Source organism: Alexandromys fortis, unplaced genomic scaffold (assembly GCF_014885135.2).
Source record: "Alexandromys fortis isolate MF-2015 unplaced genomic scaffold, M_Fortis_MF-2015_v1.1 scaffold_5, whole genome shotgun sequence".
In the NCBI taxonomy this organism is placed as follows: Eukaryota; Metazoa; Chordata; class Mammalia; order Rodentia; family Cricetidae; genus Alexandromys; species Alexandromys fortis.
Window position 1 is genome coordinate 17,711,188 of NW_026067924.1, and position 24,653 is coordinate 17,735,840.

A 24,653-nucleotide genomic window follows, 5' to 3' on the forward strand; every position below is an offset into this window, starting at 1 on the left:
TTTACTCAACATCCTCCTTTTTTTTTTTTTTTTTTTTTTAACATCTTCCCTTTTTAAGCTTTGGTTTCATTAACAAGCAGGAAGTAAGATTTTTATACAGTGCAAGTGTGATAATTAATTGGGATGACATACAACTGAGTGTGCCTTCAGAATACAAGTCCCTGGGAAACATCTCAGGCTAGACAGCTCACAGCGAAAAGTAAGAACCCAACGTGGGTGTCCAGAAGAAATCTTAAGCACACTAAGAATATATTCTTTCCCTTACTTTGGTACAGGATATGTATGACTCCCAAGATTGCTAAGCTCACGTTTATCAAAGCTTCTATTTCTTGCCTCAATCTACCAAGCTGCTGAAGGAGTCCAAACATTATTTTCCTATAAGGAAGAGACTCTTTCTTTATAGAAAAGTATTGTCTTGGCCCAAGATCTGTAAGTGGTGAGAAGATGCAGACTTCACTCTCTTAGGAAAAGTGGGCACTACTTAGCAGATTTTGGCTGCAGAGTTCCACCTGAAGAAGCTAACTAGAAGGGAGACTGAGAAAATCAGCAAGCAGGAGCCCTCAATTTATATACTAGTGTCATTAAAGCCAAATTCCCACCATGGACCCTGCAAGACAGTGAGCAATGACATTGGGCATTTCTAGACAGAAAGAAATAAAACCTTCTATAAAACTAGAGACTGCCACAAAGAAATGAGAGATGGCCACCTATCTAGATACTTAAGTGCCTGGTAGCACTCTGCTTCCTTTGGCTGGGGAGATGGCGCTGACTAGACATGAGTACTGAGACCTTTGCAGCCGTCATCTTCCTGGGCCGACAGCACCTACTTGCTGGTGTGTTTAGTAGCATCAACCATCAAGTCTGATTGACTGTATCTTTTAAATGAAGTGACAGCCGTTGAGGGTTTTCTTCCATTGCCATGAATTCAGTAGCTGATTAACATTCTATGACCTAAAAAGCATCTTCACGTGTATTCGTTCTGTTTTTAAAATATAAACCCAATGCAATCTCATTTTAGAGAACAGTGAAGACATGAAACAGGATAGCAAGGTGAGAGGCCACTCAGCTTATTTGTTTCCCTTGAGACAAACAGCAGATTCTTTCGGAAATGTGCAGAACATGCAGCTCCTAATCAAACCAGCATGTGCTGACGAGCAGCCAGGGAGGCTCTGAAGTCACTTCCTGCAGCAGGTCATCAGTGAGCTGTCGTGATTGGTGTCCAGAAATGACTCAAAGTGTAGTGAACATGGGGATTTGGAAGTGACATTAAAAGGCTTGGTGCTATCGCCAAGCAGAGATTCCATTGGGAATTACGTTCAATATTCAGACTATTAACTATTATGATTCTGGATACCTTAAATACAAAGGAATTCCATATTAACCCACATATAATTTGCTATAGTTTTCATAAAAATCATTTTCATTCTGAATCCCCAAGTAAACACAAAGACGCATGGGAGATTTTCGTGACTGAAGTAGACTATGGGTATTTAGAACTTAGTTCTAGACCCACAGTGAGAGTGGGTTTATAGTTATCAAAGGAATAAGGCTAAAACCATCTTGATTTGACAGGATTTTCTTGTTAAAAATAAGATGATAAAGGAGCATAAAAAGTTTTGTGAGTTGTAAGCTCATTTTAGTCCCCCGTCAATGGTCATTCTTTACCCACTCAAAATCTCCTACAAAATCCTTTTGAAACTTTATCTTCTCTATCTAATCAGTATCCTTATCACTCTCTTCCCTCATCTCAGAACTCTATACAGACATCTCCCTTATCTGTGACAGATGAATTCTAGAACCCACGTAGGTACCAAAATCTGCAGATGCTCAAGACCCTCAACCTATATACACTCTCCTAGATCCTCTAAGTCACCTCTCAATTACTTATAACAGCTTAATATGATAGTATAAGTTGCAAATAGTTGTTATACTGTACTGTTCAGGGAATAATGAAAAGAGAAAAAAATCTGTACATGTTCAAAACAGACACCTACAACACATTTTGCTTTGCTCAGAGGTTGGTTGAATACATAGTTCTGGGAGCCATTGACATAAAGACCCACTATACTAACAACCTTGAACTGGCACTCCACACTGCTCTGATATTAGCTTCCAGAGTTGATAAGAGCAGAGTCAATCCCGTCTTTCTTCCAGTCCAGGGACAGCACCTTGCGAGAGCACCACACTTGTTTACTAAGAGAGAGTGAAGAAAACAGTCTTAGTGGAAGGAACTGCCTCTCCAAGAAGATGTGCCTCAGAAAACTATGTCAGGATATTGGTGGCTAGAGAAACTTGCTCATGGGGTCTCTCTTTTCTCCAAATATTGGGCAAGCACGGGAGGGAAGATGACAAAAATCTTTAAATAGTTTCTCCCAAATCAGAGGAGTCTTGTGACATTGCCTTTAACAAAGGAAGCATGCATCCAACCAAAGACACTTGTTCTAGGCAAGAAAATGCTAGAACTTGATGGGGACCCCAGATAAACAGTGTGGTCTTTAGTAGTGTTATCCTTGTCTATGGGGCATTTCCAATATACTTCCCAAATTTCTAACTTGATGCTAATTAGCACCCAAGGATCCCTGAGAGGCTATTTTGCCGAGGCCACGCAGAGCAGAAGGGGGGAAAGCCTTTTCAGCAGAGACACATACACCCTGAAAGAGTATGGTGGATTTCTTCACATTTCCTCTAATTTAGTGAGGGGCAAATTTTCTTTCTCCTTCCTACTTAAAAATCATAGTTTGTTATAAATTAATGGCCTAATAGACAGGCTAGGATGCAAGGTGTGGAAACCAAACATTCATTCAGATCAGCAGGAATGCTGGGAGAACATGGGACACACAGGGATGCTTCTTGGAATTTGATTTTAAGAATGTCCATTTCAGGGGAGCCACGGGTTGGGAAATCCACGCCAACACTTATTTGCATTTGTTTTAAGCCACAGCTTAAAAGGCTGCATACAAAGTGCCCTGGGCTCCACGGAAACCAGCCAACTTCTTTGTAGTCCAGGTACAGGCTTTCCTTTCGACTCTGACTCAAAGAAATCCCATCAAAGACTCGTGATGGTTCCAGTCCCTTAGCACTGCTGGCTAAAATTGGAAGAATCATTAGGTAGACACAAAGGAGCCAGGCCCCAGGGATGGGGAGAAGAAAGATAAAGAATGAGAAAAGCCAGTTGTCGCTGAAGACCAGGTGAACCCTCCCACTCTCGCCGCTTTGCCTAGTGAAGAGTTATGATCAAAAGGACCCCACAGATGTGCAGGTAATGGGGTGTGGAACACTGAACACCCTGGCTGGGAACAGCTTTGATGTAGGGGTCCATCTTCACCTCCCTCCAGCAGGCTGCATTCCCTTGCAGTTGAATTGTTAATTTAGGGTCTGCGGTGAAATGTGTGTTGGCCTTCTCCAGCAGCAGTAATGGAGGGATCCTATAGTCTAATAAGAGCTTTCCCTGCCTTGACAAGCTAACAATTGTTTTCCTGGGAGAGACGGGTGCTGAGTAATTCCTTCCGTTACAGATTACTTTCTGGTCTCTGATAAGAGGCCCGGTTTTGCTGAGGTTCGTTGAAATAAGAAATGTGGACAGGGCAAAGCTACTCGTTTTACTCTGTGGTCCGATCTAAGACTTCATATATGGAAAATCCCTTCTTACCTGGAGTCTGGACACAGTGGCTGTCATAGAAGCAGACACCCCTCATCTAGTGGGGAAAGACGCAAATGGGCCTGAGTACAAGCGGCCACAGGGCCCCACTTCTAGCCAGGCACCTCAGCAGACCGCGCACTGTGGCCTGGAATCTTGTCTGTGTGGTACATTAAAAATGCCGACCAGGTCAGCCTTTCTTTTCGAGGGGTGGAACTTAGTTTACAGCCCGTTAAGTCTGTCCTTGTGACTTGCTTTGGCAAATAGAATGTTCAAGAAGTGACAGTGGCTTGGGATGAAACCCGTGCCTCAAGAGGCTTTGTGATGTTTAGTGACATTTGACCAAAGGTACAGCCAGGAATGTGAGCTAACATGCTCGAGGGAAATTAAGGTACCTTAGCCTTTAAGCATGTCAGCTACCAGTTTATGAACGAGGCCATTCTGGATCATCCATTCCTGCCATTTCCCCATCTGCCAGGTGTGTTCAAGTGGGCCCAGGGTCTTTCGGTAGCAGTCATTCAATAGGACCCGGCCCACAGAACCCTGAGCAAGCAAATGACCCTGTGTGAGTGGGGGTGTTTGTAACAGAGCTGCAGGGATCCAGTGATACAGCAAATACCACCGAACATGGCGCCTGCCGCAGGAACACATTTAACAAATGTTCCTTCTGCTCTGCTGAAGCAGCCACAGGGGACAGACAGACAGACATACTTTTCATGAACACTTCTGAAACCAAAGCTCGGAATTTTGTCTGTGAAAAACGTGTAGCATTACCAATACTTTTACTTTTCTAGGGTGGAATTCACTTTTGTTGCAGGTATCTACTGTTTTGTACATTTGTTAGATTCTAAGGCTCTGTGTCCTAACCTAACTGCCACCTGAAGTGGTGCTTTTGATGAGAAAATACTCAGCAAGTCCCAAACTGTCAAATGTGCCGAGTACACTGGAAACAAGAGAGCACCGTACTAGGCAGTTACTAGTGAAAATGTGAGCTTGGGAGCAAGCAGAGGCCAAGGGAGGCAACGAGAAGAGGTTGAGCTGCTGTGGGACATAAAGTAATGCTGTACCCACATCACCACATACTGAAAGTGAGCCGTGGGGCTGAAGAGCTGGATAAGCCATAAAGAGCACTGGCTTCTCTCCAGAGGACAAGATTCAATTCCCAGCACCCACATAGCAGCTCACAACTGTCTGCAACTCCAGTTCCAAGGGATCTGACACCCCACACAGACATACATTAAGGCAAAACACCAATGCACATGAAATAAAAACAAATAAAAGATATTTTTTAAAAAAATGGTGATTCATGAAAAATTGAAGTTAAGACAGCCCTCAATATCAACCTCTCTCCACGCCATCAACCCCCTTCCTTAAGCAACACATACAAGTTAGCACCTCCAGGATGTGCTCAGAGGCTCGAGAATAGGTGAGTGGGACAAGGTTATGTATCTACATTTGTTAAATCATATTCTGTTAACTTCTTTCTTGGTGATGTCTGTTGGATTTGACTTTGGGGCAAATATAACACAAGCGATGTATTCCTTCCTCTTCTATAAAATTGCATTTATTGGAATTATTTTCATCTTAGTATTTTACAGAATGCACTAGTGAAACCACCCGGCCTTTGAGATTTCCTGTGTGTGGTTGACTACTGTCCCCCCAATGTGTGCTCTTCTAAGGGGTCAGTAGAATGTTTTAAAGCCTGGAGGTGAGAAAAAGAAATGTGGTCCCAGGTGAGAATCCAAGCTGGGAGAAAGGAGAAATAAAAGAGTGTGGCAGGCAGACGGAGGCGCTTCAGTAGGGTAGACTGACTATATTTTATTGGGAATTAAAAATTACTGTGTAGATGTCAATTTAATTAGTTGCCAAGTATGTGATTTGGGACAGATTGTAAGTATAGCAGTAGAACTGTGAAGCTAATCCCTCACATGGATATAAATAAACATGAACACCAGTGATCTGTTCCTATGCACGTTCACTCAAAAAGTACACAACCAAGCTCTCCTTTTAGCTTGCTGCTGATAATTCTTTACCTGGAATATTTTTCAATGACAGCTCTATTTCATTCAGTTCCTCTTCCACCATATATTTTATACCAATGTAATATATTTAGTGGTGAAAACCTAATTGATCACATTGTTGTAATTTTCACATTAAAATTTTCTAAAAATTGAAATAAAAATGAAAATTTAATAAGTATGACTAGTAAATTCTAGATAGGGTTTCTATATTAATAAAGCTAACATGTAAACAGAATGCATTCCCAATATAAAAGAAATTATTGAATAATAAGGCAAATTTTTTATAATTGTATATCTTAATGAAATTGTTAGGTATCCTAGTTTAATACCGATATCTGTTAATGAATATAACATAGATATGTAGAGAAAAAATTCAGCATAACTTTTGTTGGTGTGGTTTTTTTTTACACATGCAAGTGCCGAGAAAGATATTTCCCTAAGTAGATGAGAATAGTGATATTTTCATATTGAAACATCACTCAGTTCTTTGAACTTACTCAGAGTTAAATATAAAAAATCTAGAATGAGCTCTAATCAAAAATTACTTGAAATGATCTATAACCTGACAGCCTTATTGTCTTCTCTAGTTTTCCTGAAATAACTAAAAGCCAATCGACTTGAAAAACTGTTGCTAATCAATGGAGTCTTTCACTTTTCTGGTTTTTGATAAATATACCTTTAACTTAATTAACATTTACCTTTTAATTATACTTGCTATATTTTACTTATATCTGTTAAAACTAAAAAAAAATTAGGAAAGTGAACATTTCTATTTTTTAATTCATTTTTGTCTCTATGACTTTAACCAATGTTTTTGTGTGTGTGATGGGGCTGGTGAGGGTGGAAATCCTGCCTGACTCTTGATTTTGGATGGAAACCATGTTAAATCTGCAGTGAATATGGGGTTCTCATAGGTGTCTTTATCAGGTTGGGGGAAGCCATTTCCTTTCTTTTATAATTTGTTGAGATATCTTAACAGAGTTTGTCACATAATTTACATTTCTGCTGGGCTGATAATGCAATTATACCCTTTATTTTACTAATTTGGTGTGCTTCATGAATCAACATTCAGATCATAAGTCAACTATGCATTTCTAGCAAAGATACCATTTGATCATAAGGTTCCATTTATTTAATTCTATATATTGCTGGATTTATATGGTGGGTGTTTTTAAGAGTTTTTAAAGTCTATGTTTATGTAGTAACGTTCTGTTAAATTCTTTCTTGTGGTATCTGTCTGGATTTAACACTAGGGCAAAATATAACACAAATTGGGATATAGTCCTTCCTCTTATTTTATGAAAGGAATTGCAGTTCACTGGAATTGTTTCCTTCTTAATATTTTATGGGACTCACTAGTGAAAAGAGCTCACCTTGAGATTTCATAAACTTGACTGATGTCCCCTAAATGCAGGTCCTTCTCGGAATTTGATCATATGCCTTGTTTGAAAATGGGATATTGCTATTGTAATTAGTAGAGATGAGATCATGCTAGAATAGAGTAGGCCCATAATCAATATAACAAGTGCTCTCACAAAAAGAGGCAACCACACAAAAAGAAGGGAAGGCCACGTGACTATGAACGCAGGGGTTAAACATCTATAAGATAAAGAACAAGATATCATATTGCAACCCCAGAAGCCAGGAGACAAGTATAGATGACTTCAGACCCTCCAACCTCCAAAACTGTTGGAAACCCATTTCTGTTCCTGTAGCACATATAATCATGGTTGTTTTGTTTTGTTTGCAGGCCAAGAACACTAATACAACTTCTAATTATTAATTTAATTTCTTGACTTGATATAGTTCCATTCAGTCCTTTTATTTCTTCTTAAGTTAATTTTCAGTATTCAAGTCTTTTTTTCCTTTTCCTTTTTCTTTTTTCTTTCTTTTTCTTTTTTTTACAATTTTCTCATCATGTCTTAATTCTTGATTTTCATGACACAAAATTGCCCATAATGTTCTATTACAATCATTTTAATTTCTTTTGGATATATAATGATGCTTTCTGTTGAGCTTTTTAAAATCATGTTTATTCATTTTAACAGGTAAGTTCCTTTAAGAGTTAATTGGTTTTGTTTATCTTCTCCGAGAACAGCATTTGATTTTCATTAGTGTACTTGTTTTTATTTTATTAATTTTTATTTTGATGTTTATTTTCCTTCTTCTTCTTAGTTTGTGTTTGAAATATTGCTTCTCTAAATTCTCAAAGTTGAATGCAGGTTAACGACTTTAGATTTTTTCTAAATAAATTTATACATGTCTCTCTAAACATGACTTAACTGGCATAATATATGCGAATAATAAAATACTTCATCAAATAAAAGACTATATATAATTTTCTTTACAATTCTGTCACGATTTCTTATATTTTAAGGATCTTATTAATTTCACATACATAAGAACAATACAATATGCAATAGTAATATATAACAACTTATCCTTGGTTGGTATAATAGTGTCATTATCATTACAAAAGAAGCCTCTGGTTTTATACTTTTCTATAGCGTAAGGCATATTCTGTATCATAAATTAAGAAGTCTTATAGTTTCTCTTTCGGTGTCAGATCTTTTCTCATCCTTTTATTTTCAACCCATTTATGCCTTTAAATCTAGGCATGTCTCTAGTGTGCAGAATCTAATTGGATGTTACTTTAGAAAAAACAACCTAGTTCTGATTATCTTCACTTTTTAATGGTAGGTGTGGTCCCCACAGAGAACGCCAACTATAAGATTTCTAACTTTGTAAGTGTGTGTGTGTGTGTGCGTGTGTGTGTGTGTGTGTGTGTGTAAACAAAGTGTCTTTCAGTATTACTTTCTCCCTGATGACATTTTTAGTAGTGTTTTACCAGAATATTTCCATTCTCAGTGGGCCCTGAATAATAATGTGCAGCTCCAATCTATCATAATTTACATCACGCTAATAGCACTTTAATTAGCACAAAGTTTACAGCTTTGCTTCTGTGCTGTTTTATTTCTTCCTCTCTCCTTTGAGCTAATTCTCTCATAATGTAGACCAAACAATACAGTGTTTTAATTACTGTTTTAAGCATTCTCGCTCAACATACTCAGAAAAGTATTTGTATGAAAAAGTATATATTCTTTTCATATGTGCCATAACCTGAGCTTTCTGTCTCTCTTCCTATGACTCTAAGTTACCATGTATCGTGTTTTCTTTCTGCTTAAAGAACTTCTCTTTCATTTCTTTTTAATTTTAATATGTGTGTGCATGTACATGTATGTGTATGTACACGTGTATACAGCATGGATGTGTGTATGAATCTTTTAATGTATGTGAACAAACATATGTATGAAGATGAATGTGTGTATGCATGTGTGAACGCCCACATGCAGAGGTCAAGGGTTGACTTCTGATGTTTACTTTGATGAGGCTTCAACTTATATATCGAGGTAGGGTCTTTCACGTGAAACTAAAGCTTAAAAATTTGGCGAGTAGAGGCAATCGATTTGTCCTGAGGATCCCTTGTCTCTGCCTTTCAAGTGAAGGGCAGTAAAGACTGAATTATGGGCCTCACACTTGTGCAGCAAGAGCTTGCTTACTAGGTCATCTTTCCAGCCCTTATAACACTTATTTTTTTAAGAGATTTATTTTTTTAAGAGATTTATTTTTTTAAGAGATTTATTTTATTTTATGTGTATAAATATTTTGCCTGCATATATGTGTTGCACTGTGTGCATGGCTGGTGTCTACATAGCTATTAGCCACCATGTGGGTGCTAGAAATTGAACTTGGGCCCTCTGCAGGAACAATAAGTACTCTTAACCACTGAGTCATCTTTTCGGTTCTCTGCTTGTACTTCTTATATTACAAATTTACTAGCAATGCATCAGGAAATGTGTTTATATTTTATGCTCACTTTTAAGTTATAGTTTAATATGGCATAGAATCTGGGTTAATAGCTTTTTGTCCCCTCTCAGCACCTTCGGTCATTCTACTCCTCTGCCTCCATCCACACTCTATAAATTAAACGGTATGAATTACTTATACTGTTTTCCTGTAGTGGATATGTCATATTTCTGTTGTTGTGTTCAAGGGCTTCAAACGGTATTTGTTTTCAGGATACTAGCTATGAAGTGCCAAGATCTGCTCTGTATTTATTCTGAGTTTAAGAGTCTTCGATCAGTAGGTTAATATTTTCCCTCAGTTTTGAAGCAGTGTTAATATTTAGTTTTTTTATGCAGTTTTACAAGCTTTTTCTTCCTCTCCTCTTAGAACACCCCTTTCATAGATACTGAGATATTGGACATTGTAGCCCATGTTTCCAAGGCTTGGATCATTTTCTTCAAGTCAAGTTTTGTTCTAGCTTTGTTTTGGGTCATATCCATTGATTCGTGTTCTAGCTCATAGACCTTTCTTCTGTGAATTCTAATCTTCCCAGCCTATCTAGTGAATTATTACTGATTTTCAAGTCTAGACTTCTCATTTGGCCCCTTATTATCATCCTATGTGTCTGTTCAAAGTCTGTTTGCTGAGCATTGGCAAAATACTTTCAATGTGATTGCATTTGAAGTCGTTGCCAAAGCAAGTTGAAGATAAGGTAATTAGCCTCCAGACCTGCAGCCTTCCTGTCTCTCCATCGTCCTGCACTTCTAATCAATCAGTCTCTGCAGACACAGCCTCTTTCCAAGAGATTTTGTTCAAGCTTTGGTAACTGGAAAACAGCTTATCAGCAAAAGGCTATGGCATTGGAACAATTTGTTTTTCTTTTCAAATTTGCACGGTGAAGTTTTTAAGTAAAAGCTTAATTATAAAAGTTTCCAAAACTAAAAAAAAAAAAAAATCCCATAAAACATTCAAGAATCCCAACAGTAAAACTCACCAAGACAGAAACCATTCTCTAATCACGACCGGCCACGTGTGCATAGCTTTTCATGTCTATTCGAGGAACGACTTTGGGCGTGCTCTACAGATCCTCTTATGATATTATCACAGTATTCAGTTTGGTGGCCTTTCCCCTTTTCAGCGTTTTAATGCTTTTTTATCAGAATTACAAGGCTTTTGTTCCTGGTGTAGTCCTCTGAGAGAGGGTTGGTGTATTTGATGCCACTTTGCTCTGTTGTATCATGATAACAAATGGATTTGTGTATGGAATTGGGATGCTAACCAATTTACTTGGGGTAACTCTATTTTCTGGAGTGGGCCTGAAATAATAAACAAATGCTTTTAAATGTCGAGTTTTCTCTAGGTGGTGCTGGACAGAAAATAAATCAGTATGTTGCTGACTTCTTATGCTAAGCAGCAGCCTCTAGTCACTGACAGATGGTGGCTAGTAAGCAAAGGGGCCCTGATTCTGCTAATGGGAGGGCAGAATACTGTCAAAAAGCCACTGAAAGCTGGGTCCTAAATGGGAGCTCAGCCCTGCAGTGGTTTGAATGAGAATGCTCCCTCTCCTCCCGGAGGCTCATAGATATATTTAGTGTTTGGTAGCAAGGATTAGGAAGTGTGGCTTCCTTAGAGGAGGTGTGTCACAGGCGGCCTTTGATGTGTCAAAAGCCCATACCAGACCCAGTAGCTCCCTTTCTCTCTGCCTTCTGCTTGCAGATCAGAATGCAAGCTGTCAGCTACTGCTCCGGCTCCATGCCTCCCTGCCTGCTGTCATGTTCCCTGCCACGATGGTCATGACTCACCCCGTGGAACTGTAAACAGGTCTCCAATTAAATGCTGTCTTTTATAAGTTGCTATGGCCACAGTGTCTCTGCACAGCAATAGAACGGGTTCTAAGACATGACCCCTCTGACACCTCAGTTTCAACCTTTTCAATCCATAGCAAAGAACCCAATTACATTATGTCCAGACGTCTGATGTACAGAAACTATGAGACAGCGAGCATGTGCAACTTTGAGCTTGTTAGCGGAGAACAATTTATTACACTGCACATCTGTAGAAAGCCATGCACCATGAAGTCATCTTATCTATTTTTAAAGTTTCTTAGTGTATGTCCGCTGGACACAGTACTGTGCTGTATCAGTACATTTTCCTATCCCAGCCTGTCTACAGAGGTCAGGGGAAAATTGGATAAATCAGTTCTCTCTTTCCAGCATGTGGGGCCTGAGGCTCAAACTGCAGGCTGCCTGCCTTGGGGCAGGGAGTCTTTTTGAAACATCTTCTCCTCACTGTTTCTGCAGAGTGCCATGGGGAGATTGCCAGCGTCTATATTCTCTTTGCAGCTGCCACGCATGGTTTCCGTGTTCCCTTCACCTCAGTTCCTTTTCTCTTTAAAGCGTTGCTACTGAGAGTCCATTAAGGACTTTCTGAGACTCTGTCTTAAGTGTGGCTCTCTTCACTTCCTCACACTGGGATGGGGAAGCTCCATAGACTGCGACAATCCCTCCAGGGTAGACTCTAGATCTGTGAAGTCAGTTTGTTACTCTAGATTTGCTTAGTACAATACTACATGTTTAACCACCACCCACCTCTGCAGGCAGCTGGTACTCCAATTGTCCGCTTTATTTCCTAGGAACTCAGGATGCTGTATATGCATGTCATTCACTTCTTCAGGAAATGGCTGAGAAATTTCTTTGGAGAGGATCTTTCCTTCAGACCCTCTCTGATTTCCACAAGCTGTACTTTTACACGTCATCATTCCGTTTCCTTGGACTCTGCATTGCAATAAGTCTAATCTCAGAACTTTTGGAACACAATCTCAGTATATTTCTTTCTTGATATTCAGGTTTGGATCATCACAACCCTTTTGAGTACTTGTGGGGTGCCAAGACAATGCTAAGTCTACCTCTGCCATGGTATCATTTCCTTACCCCGTGTCATTCTCATCTTGTTGGGTAGGAAGGTACAGAGGGTTAAGCAATGCCCTGACGCCACATATGTGGAGTGGCAGAGTCGAGGTTCATCCTTCTAAGAGTCTGGACTTTCTACCCTTTGCTCTTCCTATTGCACGCATGTGAACAGCAAGAAAATTCAGTAAAGTTCTGGACAGAAAATACAGACCATGAGTGACCTCACAATTCAGAGAGAACTGTGTGATTGCTGTAAACTGGCATTCCTATGTTCAGTCTTTCTGGGAAGGTCTATTGAGAGAGACTGGCACACTATAACTTCATGGGGATTTCATTTAATACTGTGCAACGTTTTCATTCCTTCCTCTTTCCTGCATAACACTCATAAAAAGGAAAAGAAAGTATTATTAATTTTTCCCTAAAGAATAAGATGCTGCCACCATTTTTCAAAGCTTTGCTCACTCCATGACCTTGCCCCAAAGTCACAGATACTCCCTTCCTCTGTTGTATCTCTCTGGTTTTTGTTTTCAAGACTTTGAAACCAGGATACTACGGAAAAAGAAAGTTGACAGGATGTGGACAGCTCAAATGATCAGTGAGCTTCCATTTGCATAAAGACTGGACTAAATTCAATGATAATTTCAAAGTAAAGACAGAACACTATGGGGAGAAGAATACACAAGATTACTAAAGTGTGGGATGAATGCAGAGTGGCACCCTGGAACCAGGGTGTGTTCTGGCTAAACCCTGAGGGTCTGTAAGTCTTTGGACAGCAGGTGAGAGGCAGAACAGCAGTGAGGGAGTGGGCACAGGATTGCTGTGAAATGGCCCTGTGAGATAGCCCTGTGAACTCTAGAGCCTTGGGCCTTGGGAAGAGGAGAACCCATGATACCCAAAGGGAGCATAGGAGGCAAGAGGAAACACTTTCTGCTGCCCACAGAAGAGGTGTCTACAAACTATTGCCCAGTTACAGCGAAACAGAGACTGAAGAACTAACAACTCAATAAATTGTCAATAAAAAGAATATAGACAATCTTAGCCTGTAAACCATCCTGTACTGAAACTGATTTTTAGGGAATGGAACCTGGCTTATCACTGATTCTGTGACCTCTGGAAGGGGGAGGCACAGCCCAGTGTGCACTTGTCCAGAGGGCAGGTGGGAAGTGTGAATGCCAGGAAATTCCTGCAGCTAGCTCTGACTCAGAGTGAAGTCAAGACCTGTGTTCTTGGGACAAATTTTGAGTTCCCCCAGGGCAAGGCTCCTGGTTGGAAGCTAAGGTTGCTTGCTATTGGTGTGCGGGGTGGGGGGTGATGTTGCTCCATAACCTGACACCTGTGGTGGCTCTTTTTGGAGAATCTGCTCAGTTGTAACAAAGCCACTCCTCCGGGAACTGTATCTGTGCCTAGGGCTTTCTCTCTTGCTTCTCTATTCAGTGGTGTGATGACAGCCTGGGTTCTCTCCAGAGCATGAAACTGGGACTGGCAACCAGATGGCGGGCCCAGGAATCGGTGAGGTGTACACCACACAGACCTGACCAAACCAGCAACCAAACCAGCTCATCTGCAGGACACAACCGCCGGGAAGATGCCCAGGTGACTGGCGTTCACCATTTCCTGACACCTGGCTTGATTTTTTTAGGATCCACTGTTTCTCTGACTTTTGATTCTAAACTTCATTTCTTGGGTTATCCTAAGAGAGTTTCCTCCTTTTCATGCCCATCTTAACTCAATTAGATTCCTTTATTCATCTGGGGGCCGTGGGAACTGAATCTAGGGCTCCACACCTTCCAACCGTGCATGCTGCTCCTGAGCCTGTCTTAGGACCAGTTTAATTCCTCTAACTTGCAGTCTAAGTGGGCATTACATGGCTGGTTGCCATATGCTGCTTAGGGATTCGGTGTCTGGGAAATTAGGTAAAGGGATACACATATAGAAACTAGAGTGATACACTGACAATGGCAACTTGGAAGTATGGTTATTACTCTATTACCTCAGAAGCACAAGGGACAAAATTAAAAAAGGGGACTCACTACAAAGAAGTTATTCTAGAGGGGACATGGTTATAAAAGTGAAGAAAAACCCACAGAATAGGAAAAAAATATTAGTAGTGTAGATTTGACATGGTACCTCCATCTGGGAATATATGTGTGTGTGTGTGTGTATTAAAAACTGAAAAAGAAAACGCCAATGAAATCATGAAATTTGGAGGTAAATGGAAGAGCTAGAATATGTTGTACTGAGTGCAGTAACTCAAACCCAGAAAGATAAACACTGCATTTCTTATTTGTGGTTTTTAGCTCCAGATCTGTAGATGTGAATATGAAGTACAGAATAGCCATTGGAACTAGAAAATAAAAAGGGACCAAGAGGGGAAGAGCCATAGAGTGGGGAAGAGCAGGACAGAGATACTATGAAGGCAGAAATGGGACTATGGGGGGGGGGGCTATTATCATGGAGGGGACGGAGGATAATACAGAAGGAGGTGGGACGGAGAACAAATAAAAACACTAAGGATCCTCAAAAAAGACATAGCGTCATTATTTTATATTTACCTAAAATTACATATGTTACAAATATATATACAGAGTACGTGTATTTTTTTTAAGTGTTGGGGAGCTGCAGAAAAGTGGCTACAGAACAGGCTCTCTGTCAGAACAACTGTGATGTTTAAATGCTCATGTTCATAAAAATAAAGGCCCTCCAGCCATTGAGCACCATTATATACAGGAAACAAGAACTTCCACTGTGGGGGAGGTGTCTATGAACGTTTGAGTTCCTGTGAAGCTTTGTTACTTATTTGATTTTAGTTAAAGCAGGGACACACTTCCCTGGTCAGGAAGGGTTTTGCATTGAGACTGTAGATGATGACTACAGAGATGAATTCTCCTGCTGTGTTGGTCTGTGGACATCCACCTGCTTCCTCTCTTGCTCCACACGTTTTCATTGCCCTGGGTTCCTGAGGGGTGAGGGATCTACCGCAGAGTCTTTGAAATAACTGAAATTACCCCCTTTCCCTGGTCATCTTTCAATATGAAAATTTCTAAAACCATGAAATTATTTCTTATAATTTATTTATTTTGATTTTATGTACATTGGTGTTTTGCCTGCGCGTGTGTCTGTGTGAGAGTGTTTGGTCCCTTAGAACTGAAATCACAGGCAATTTTAAGCCACCCTGTGGGGACTGGGAACAGATTTGAGGTCCTCTGGAAGGGTAGTCCGTGCTCTTAAATGCTGAGTCATCTCTCTAGTACCAAAACACCATCATGCCTGCCACCTTCTGGGGACTTTGTGAGTAGATGGCGTTTAGTTGCCTGCTGCTGCTCTGGCTGGCCTCCTGACCCTTGTGGCTCCACCTCCAGCATTGCAGTGTGTAGGCAGGGTGTGTTTAAGTCACACACAGTGCCAAGCATTTCTTCAGTGAGAGGGATTTTAATCTTTACCAATCTTTAGATTTTTCTCTAAAATGGGTAGTAACTTCCCTGAAGACAGACGCTTTAAAAATTCTTGTTATTTACCTTTGTATTCTTGGTTCAGAACCCAGAGCCTGCCATTTGTTAGCCATTCAGGGACCATGTAAAAAACTAGTGTGTTGAGCAGCTTGAAGGGACGCTTTCTCTGTGAGGATTTAAAGAGATGCATTTGTTTTTATGGGAAAGTTGTTAGGGTGTTAGCAGCAAGTGCAGACCAGCGGGATGCTTCCGGCTTAATCACCTCCTCCACGAAGCTCTCCCCCCAACCATGAGCTGAAGTGACTTTACCTCACTACTTCTAAAGACATTTCTCAGATGTCCTATGAGCAAAAAGAGCCCGGGATCAACTTTTGGGAATGTGCAGTCTCTTCTTTGCTTCTTTGACTATTGATCTGAGGCATCACAGTGATCCCAAGTCTCTTGCCTACATCATATGAAGATACCTCAGTGAGAATAAGCACCCCCTCTTTTAAGGGAAGGTCACACCTAGGGGCTGTTTTGTGGGAACTTGTGCTCCCTCACTTTTTTCCCCAAGAATACTCTACAATCAACTTCTGCACAAAATTGTCTGTGTCTACTTCCTTCAAGGAAGCAGCGCCAAACAGCAAGACACCAGCCAACATGGACTACTTTCACACCTGAGTACATAGGCTTCAGTAAATGTTAATCACATCAACAAATACCTTACACCTACGTTCTTTGTTATCATGACAATAGGTGAATAAATTATCCAGAGAACTTTGCCAGAAGTTCTGAGTTACACTGGATAATTGAATGGCAGGAGTTTCCAGAATAGAACCAGGAAAAATGGAAAGCTTCAAGCTCTCATCATTTGGAATCCTCTCTCTGGGATTGCAGTCATATAGCAAGTCATCCCCTTCTGGGACCCCTGAGAATAGATGCTCTGAGGGATGTTCCTAGATGAACCACACTTCTAACTATACTCCACCTCCAGGGCACTAAACACGAGAATGAAGCTGTCTTAGTTTCAGACCCATCGATCCACCATTTCCATATCTCCCATCAACCCTGTTACCCCTACACAGCACAGGAAATTACCATCCAGCTCTGCCCAAATTCCTTACCCATAAAATCTTGCTACAACAAATTATTATTATTTTCAATTGCTCTGCAACAGTAGAGATGCAGAGCAAATTCCTGGGATTCTCTTAACACAGCTTCCAACTCCCCGTAGACTTCCTGGGGAAGGAAACAGAAACCTTATGTCCATTCTGGTGTGACAACCTGGGGATCTCAGGGTAGATTGCCGAACCAAACCCAGAAAGTCCATTTGTAGCCACCCTGGAAATGGAACTAACTCTCAGGAGCTTTTCCCTAGTTATTCTGTTTGACAGGCTTGCAAATTTGCTGGGAGTAAACGGAATGGCAGTAGGCTGTGATTTTAGGAAGGCAAAGACTGCATGAAGATGACCCCCCTCTCACACACACCTCCTAGATTTGGTTCCAAAGGAACCAGTGAACCTTGTTCCTTGGGTTTTATTTTTAAAGAAATATTTGGATCTAGAGATGAGTTCCCTGATGTGCATAATATGATCATGGCTTTGGCAAAACATGACTAATTCAGACTTTTTTCCCAGAATTCCTAAGTGTCAGAACTTGTACCCGGTTGTCTGTGTGTAGTAATTGGCTATCACATTTATCCCTAGGGTTCTTTTGGTTTAAGATTCTATACAGAGGTCTGTTTGCTGAGTAATTGTTTCTAGTTGAATCTATATGGCTCCATCGCCCATGCCATCTCGGTTCCCTCTACTGTTACAAGCTCCATGTTTACTATGAATTTGGAAGGTGTCATAGTTAGGCTTTCTATTGCTGTGATGAAGCACAGTGACCAAAAGCAATTTGGAGAGGAAAGGGTTTATTTCAGCTAATACTTCCAGGTTAACAGCCCATCCTGAGTGGAGTCTTGGTAAGAGCCCACCAGGAACCTGGAGTCAGGAGCTGATGCAGAGGCCATGGACATGGAGGAGTGCTTCTTACTGGCTTGCTCCTCATTCCTGGCTCAGCTTGCTTTCTTACGGAACCCAGGACTACCAGTTCAGGAAAGGAATTACCCATAGTAGGCTGGGCCCTCCCCCATCAATCCCTAATTAATAAAATGCCCTACAGGCTTTCCAATCTTACAGCAGCATTTTCTTAATTGAGGTTCCCTCCTCTCAGATAGTTTTGTGACAAGGTGACATAAAACTAGCCGGAACCAAAGTCCTCACCTTATTTCTTACTATACTCAGAAGACACAAAGCAAATACAAAGAGAAATTGAAAATAAAATGTTCCTATGAAGGAGAAGTCACTAGGTTATATCTCAGCCAGTATCCAGAGTTTCTCCTGGGCCACTATAGGTAGATTCCTGAAAGAATGAAGGAAGCTGAGGGGGCCGAGTCCTTCTTGTACACAGATGTCACATACATGGATGCATGATCTTATTCTCACAGTTCCCCTGTGAAGTACATATCATTAGCCCTGTCCACTAAGAAGGACACAGGGGTAGGGAGAGGGCTTGGTAAGAGCCAATGAAAGATTAGCAGCAGGAGGAGGAAGGGGATGGACATCTAACCCAGATGTCCGAGGTCAGAGCCATGAAAAGAACTGAGAATTTAAGACTGTTAGGAAAGCCGATCCAAAAGAAAACCTGTCCAATAACAGAAAAGAAAGAAAAAAAACCCTTTTGCTTGTTTACTTTTGAGACAGGGTCTCAATATGTAGCCCATGCTAGCCTCCATTCGGTGAGCCGCCTGCCTCTTTCTTTCGGTCGAGTGCTAGGAATACATGTGAGTACATGCCATCACATCTAACTTTGAGGGTGAGGGATTATCGTGTAAGCAAAGTATCAGACTTCATTGTTATGAACACATAGAAAAAATTAAAATGTACATACCTACACAGCTGTGACTATCAGAGTAGCTGGCACCTGGCTGGTTCTCATAGGGTACAGAGGCCAACGATTGAGAGAGCAGAAGAAGAAACAGAGGGGTGGCCTTGAGAACTTTCCAAGAAGACTTCATCCTGAGATGTATACCAGGAGCCATTGACTTGTCCACAAGATCACTCTTCTTCTCAACCCTCCTCGACCTCTCTAGAGTTACCACCTCCGAAATGCACGCTGCCATAAACACACTTTGTAGCAAGTGTGCTGCAACACGTGTGTGTGCGCGCACACACACACAGCTGGATATTTTGAGACCTCTGAAAGAGACTCAGATGTCCAAGTTTGGCAAGAGCTGGAGAAGTCCTTGGTGGGCAGTCCCTCTGAGCAAAGACTTCAGGAAAAAAAATACCCAAGTTGCACAGTGACAGCAACAGCCCTTCCGGCCTCGGGCTGAAGTCAGTGACCATAAACCACATGGACCTTGAGGTTTGCCCAAAGTACTCTGTTCAGTTGGAAGAGAGAGGCCCTTCCCCTTTCATTCTTGCAAAACAAAGCTAAATGAAAACTAAAACCAAAGAAGAAAATACCGCACCACTTGCACACAGTCCTTCAGCAACCTGATTGGCAGCACCCACATCGTGAAGAAGTTACAGTTGTAACGTAGAATAATTATGGCTATACTATGTAATGCAGAATTATATTTAAACTTATTTCACTTTCCTTTCAATGATTGCATGCTTGAGGGTGGACTCCTTGCTTGGTCAGAGAACCTTCTGGTTGAGTGGTGACTCTCCTCTGACAAAGAGAGACTATTGCTTCCCCCGGCCCAGCTTTCTGCATTTGGTATGCAGAAAACAATGGGCTGTCAGCAGGCCTAGATCTTAAATCTAATAAGAAAAAAGGTGTGAGTTCGTATTTACTTGCCTGGGCAGGCGGCATCATTTTCCCTCAACATTTCAAGATGTGTTTGCTTCCCATCTACGGGGGACTGGTTCACTTTTGAGAGACTGATTTTTCTGCTTTGACTTTGAGAATCTGGCACCATTTTTTTCCAGGGAAAGCAATCTGAAAATGGAGAGGGCTTTAAAATAAAAGATACCTAATCTGAATGCCTTGATATTTGTTTTCTTAGATAGGTTACACCAAAATTATATGCAGCATTCAGACAAGCTCAGATGTTAAATTACCCAAGTTCAGACAAGAGTGGAAGGTCGTATAGACTGTCCCTTCCTGCTTGGGGTCTGAGAAAAACTTATTACAGACTTAGGATCATGGGAGTTGGTTAAATTGGTTAGCACTTTTTGCCTAATAGCATTTGGTTATACTGATCCCCACTCCACACGCACTCTGCCTGGACACACAAGCTTGTCCCCTTCTCAGCCTCAAGTCCCTCCTGAGGACAAAGAGCGCTGCCTGCTGAATGGTGATTTGACCTTGTGCAGGTCTGTCACTTGGCCGAGGTACTGCTGCGTTTGGTCCCTGACCTTGTGGTCGAGAGAAGCTTTAGATAGAATGATGGGGTGACTGAAGATGAAGGCTCATGCTCAACTGTCACGTCGACCTTTACGTGAGGAGTGCATTAGCCAAGTGAGTCAACTTTCTTCCTCCAGTTTCTTCAGCTGCCAGCGGTAATGGTGGTATTGCCTTACAAGGTTATAATACAGAATCAGGTGATGTTGAACCCAAGGCACCATGCCAGGCAAGAAGTAAGTGCATAGTAAATTAAAGCTCTGGCTATTTCCCCGGTGACGATGCAACCACATCTGTGGCCCAGGCCCAGCTTAGAGAGAATTGTCAGGCTGCATGGTAGTTGCAGGGCATAATTTATTGAACATTTCTTTTCTTTGGCTGGGCCAGTAAAACCTCAAGAATGCAGATCAATTCTGTCTGACCCAGAGACTGAAGAAATGTTTCAGAAAAGCATCTGGAACAGTCTCCGAGGTGGTCTCACTGCACAGCTGCAAGCAAGCATGGAAAACCTCGGGGTCAGGATCTGTGCAAGAGGTATGTGCTTCATCATCTATGTGTGATCCAGTCCACTCCACGCACAGCCAGCCCAGGGGCTGGGAGCTTTGAAAACATCTGAAACACCCAGGCTTTGGGTTGGCCCAGTAAGTGACCCTGACTTAGTCCTACGGCAGTGAGCAAGTCCCTGGCCCTCTCACTGGTGACATGCCTCTGCTAGGAAAGGAGTTAGGATGTTTTTCTTCTAGTGGGAGGGTAGTACCCACTAAAAACAGGTAGTGAATAAACGGCAGTGCTCTCCACACTTGACAGCTGACTTCTTAGTGGGCAGTGCCAAAGGAACACAGAAAAGGGCAGGCGGTGCTGCCGGCTCACACTAGAAGCGACACATACATGCACACACCACCACTAACAAAACCTCAGTGGTCCCCAGCGCACAAGTGTGAGCTCTCAGACTGGCAGCATCGTTTCCCATCATCAGGTACTGAATACAAATGACCTGTATCTCTAATTAACCCGGTGAGAAGCCACCCGCAGTCTGTAAGAGCTGGTGGCCCGTGTGATGTCCCCTGAGGAGCCCTGCTATCAGATGCTCCCATTTTGATTTTCTCAAAAAAATCTGTTCTTGAGAATGAGATTTCTTCCTTGCAGTACTTGGTTTCTCTGCTCCTAGAGCTCAGATGCAGACTTCGCCCTTTCTCTTTGCAGCGGCAAGCTGGGGACTTGTGATCCTGAAAACTGCACCCGTGGTTCAGGCTTGTTGGTTATGAATCCCTTTCTGATTACTTCTGACCCGCATTGGCCTCCACCTCTCATTCACAGCAAGTTCTTCACCAGGAAAAAAAAAAGTAGAAAAAGATGTAAATAAGAAAAGAAGGCATAGAAGCTGGGTTGCTACAAGGTTCTCCTCATCTCCGTTGTCTCTCTCTGTGCCCGGCTTCATACCGCCCTCTCCTAGGTCTGGCTCCAGACTTGTGCATGCTGACTGGCTAGACCCAGGCCCCCGTAGAGAGCTTTTCTCCTAGTCAGAGCCCCATTCTGTATACCATGTATGATCTGCTCAGGAACTGGTAAATTATTTCTGATAATGAAACACATGGTCTTTCTGAAAGATCTCCAGAGGTCGGATAGAGAAACTCACATCATTATCATGACTTCACCATTTAGTAACGATGCACCCTGAAAACATCAATTTATTTAACTATAGAGATGTAGTTATTCATATTTCATGTGTAAGAGTGTGTGACTGAGTGTATGTATGTATAACAGATGTAGACCAGAAAAGGGCGTTGGGTCCCCCAGAATTTCAGATAGCTGTTATCCAGCAGATGTGTGTTCTGGGAACCAAACTTGGTCCTCTGCTGGTGCAGCAAATGCTCTTAATCCCAGGATCATCTTTCCAGCCCTTTATTTAACTATAAAATGCCACTTAACACTAACATTATAGCAAAATTATGAGGATTAGGAGACTGTATTTTAAAAAAAAAAACCTAAATTTTAATGCTAGATAAATGTAAAGCTACCAACAAATATTGACAAAGATCGGAGGTGATATCCATGCCAGCTTCCAGGTGTGGTCACCACACACTGTATACACATATTGAAATGTCACATGGTACTCCATAAAAATGTACAATTGCTATGGACCAATTAAAAAATCCTCATTTATAAAATGTAGAGCTGACAATGAATCAACATTTTTGTTCTCCAGTGATATGCATGTTTTATTTGCATATTAACTCAGAAAATTTCATAATCCTTGGTTTAGTAATACAGGCACAAAACCCACAATGTATCATAGGGATTCAGAAAACCCCAGAGAAATATGTTTTCAGTAAGTGGGAGGGATCTCCATGCTTGAAAGATGAGTTCTTATTCCTGAGTTCACGGAGTGTCAACTGGCAGGAATAGTGGAGACAATCCACTCCTACCAGCCACACCAGTGGCTTACAGGGAAAAGCCAACTACCAGGAATGAGCCAGGGCTTCTCAGCGCCTTGTGAATGAGCAGTAGACTGCAGCATCTGCAAACTAGCCAGTGGAATTTGTGCTCCTGATACTCCTGCCCTGCCCTCCAATTTATTTATTTATTTATTTATTTATTTATTTATTTATTTATTTATTTAGTTTTCCAAGAGAGGGTTTCTCCCCTCACACGCTCATTCACTTTGAGATTCTAGAGTTTTAGAAAAGGAGATGCTTCTACTAATAATGGAGGTTTTGTGATGCTTTTGATCAATTTTTAGAAATATATACATCCAAGGGAAATGGAGGCAAGATTCAGTGGGTAAGAGTGTTTGCTATGAATGCAAGAGGACCTGAGTTCAAATCCTCAGCACTTACATGAAAACTGGGTGTAATTATGCATTCCTGGAGCCCTAGCATTGGGACACAGATAAAGGTAACCAGCCAACCCTGGGAGCTTGATGAAAGGCCTACCTAGCTAAAAGCATGGGGAGGGTACGGAGGTTCAGCTTCAGTGAGAGATGTACCTCAAAAGCTGAGGTGCAAAGAAGACACCTAAGTAGAAGTTTTCTGGGCACCGATTTAAGGGAAGGAGCTGAGGTAGAGGAGAGGAGATCAAGGATGTAGGAGGATACACTGGGTCAGACACGGGGTAGTGTTGGGAGGTCAAGTGGCAAAGGACAGTGCTAACAGGAATCTGATGGATTTGTGATGTTCCTGTGCACATGGTAGAGAGAGGATGAGGTGCCCAGGCTTTGTGGAAGGAGATCCATGAGTAGCTGAGTGCAAGACAGAGCTAAGAGAGACTGGCAGAAGCAAGTATAGAGGTGGGTAAGGCACGCAGATACAGGCTTCACGGACTCACAGGTTATCGGAGGAGGACTTGAGATTCTCATATGTGACAAAGGTTAGGTGGGTTTAAACCATCTTCTCCTGGCTTTCCAAGCTATAAAGGCAAGTGTGATTGCTCATAACCAACTAAAACAAATACGTCTTCACTCAGAATGGATTTCATTCATTTCCCTTTAGATGAAGGAGATCCAAAGGTCATCCTCTTGTTCTAGGACTGGCTTTTACCTTCGGGAGTAGCCCACAGGTTTAAGTGACTGCTAGCATCCCAGCCGCCATGTTTAGGCTACCAGAAGGAAGCAGAGTAAAAGGTGAGTGTCTTGTTCCCTTAGCAGAAAAATCTCCTTTATCATTTCTGCTTGCATTTCATTATCAATACCTAGTTACAAAGCATGCTGGGAAATGGAGCTAAATCTTCTCTCACAACTGCTAGAGAAATAGGCATGAGTAGTCTCTAGACTGTGGGCAATGTGGTCAGCAAAACACACAATTAATAAAAACTCAGAGACAGATATTGGGGTTCAACCTGAAGACCAGAAAAGCAAAGCAGCCAGCCACTGGGTCTTACTTCGATCGCAGTCCGAAAAATGGCAATCCTGCCTCCAGGAATCTCAGAATGAGACTGAGCCTGAGAGCTGTCTCCTCCTGTTTTATAATCCTCTTTTGTTCTGGGATTAAAGGTGTGCACCACTGAGATTAAAGGCATGCACCACCTGGTTTCTATGACAACTAGTGTGACTACTGGGACTAAAAGTCTGTGTGACCACTACCTGGTCTGTAAGGCTGACCAGTGGGTCTGTTTTACTCTCTGATCTTCAGGAAAGCTTTATTTATTAAAATACAAATGAAATGCCACTACAATCAAGGTTTGAAAAATGTGGTATTGGTACTTAACTGTATCATATAAACCATATATGTAAGTGTATTATCTTTTATCTTTTATTACAAGTTTTAGGAAGGTGAATAGAAACATAGTTTTGCCTATTTTTATACTGACTTTTTTTTTTTGATGGGCAGTTAGAGATGCTCCCTGGAAGCATTTTAACCCACATCCTGGGCTGTTCACAGAAATGAAGCTGTCAAAAACCCAGATGAAACCTCAGTTG

At 41.6% G+C, this 24,653-nt stretch overlaps 1 protein-coding gene across 1 annotated transcript in view; it reads right to left on the reverse strand.

Annotated features, from left to right (window-relative positions):
* Positions 1 to 19,155, reverse strand: part of Aoah (acyloxyacyl hydrolase) — a 182,822-nt gene extending 163,667 nt beyond the window's left edge. The window contains exon 1 of the mRNA XM_050142759.1: positions 18,779 to 19,155. Within this exon, the coding sequence (XP_049998716.1) occupies positions 18,779 to 19,010 (232 nt within the window). The 5' untranslated portion in view covers positions 19,011 to 19,155. The remainder of the gene's footprint in view (positions 1 to 18,778) is intronic.
* Between the last annotated feature and the right edge of the window lie 5,498 nt (positions 19,156 to 24,653).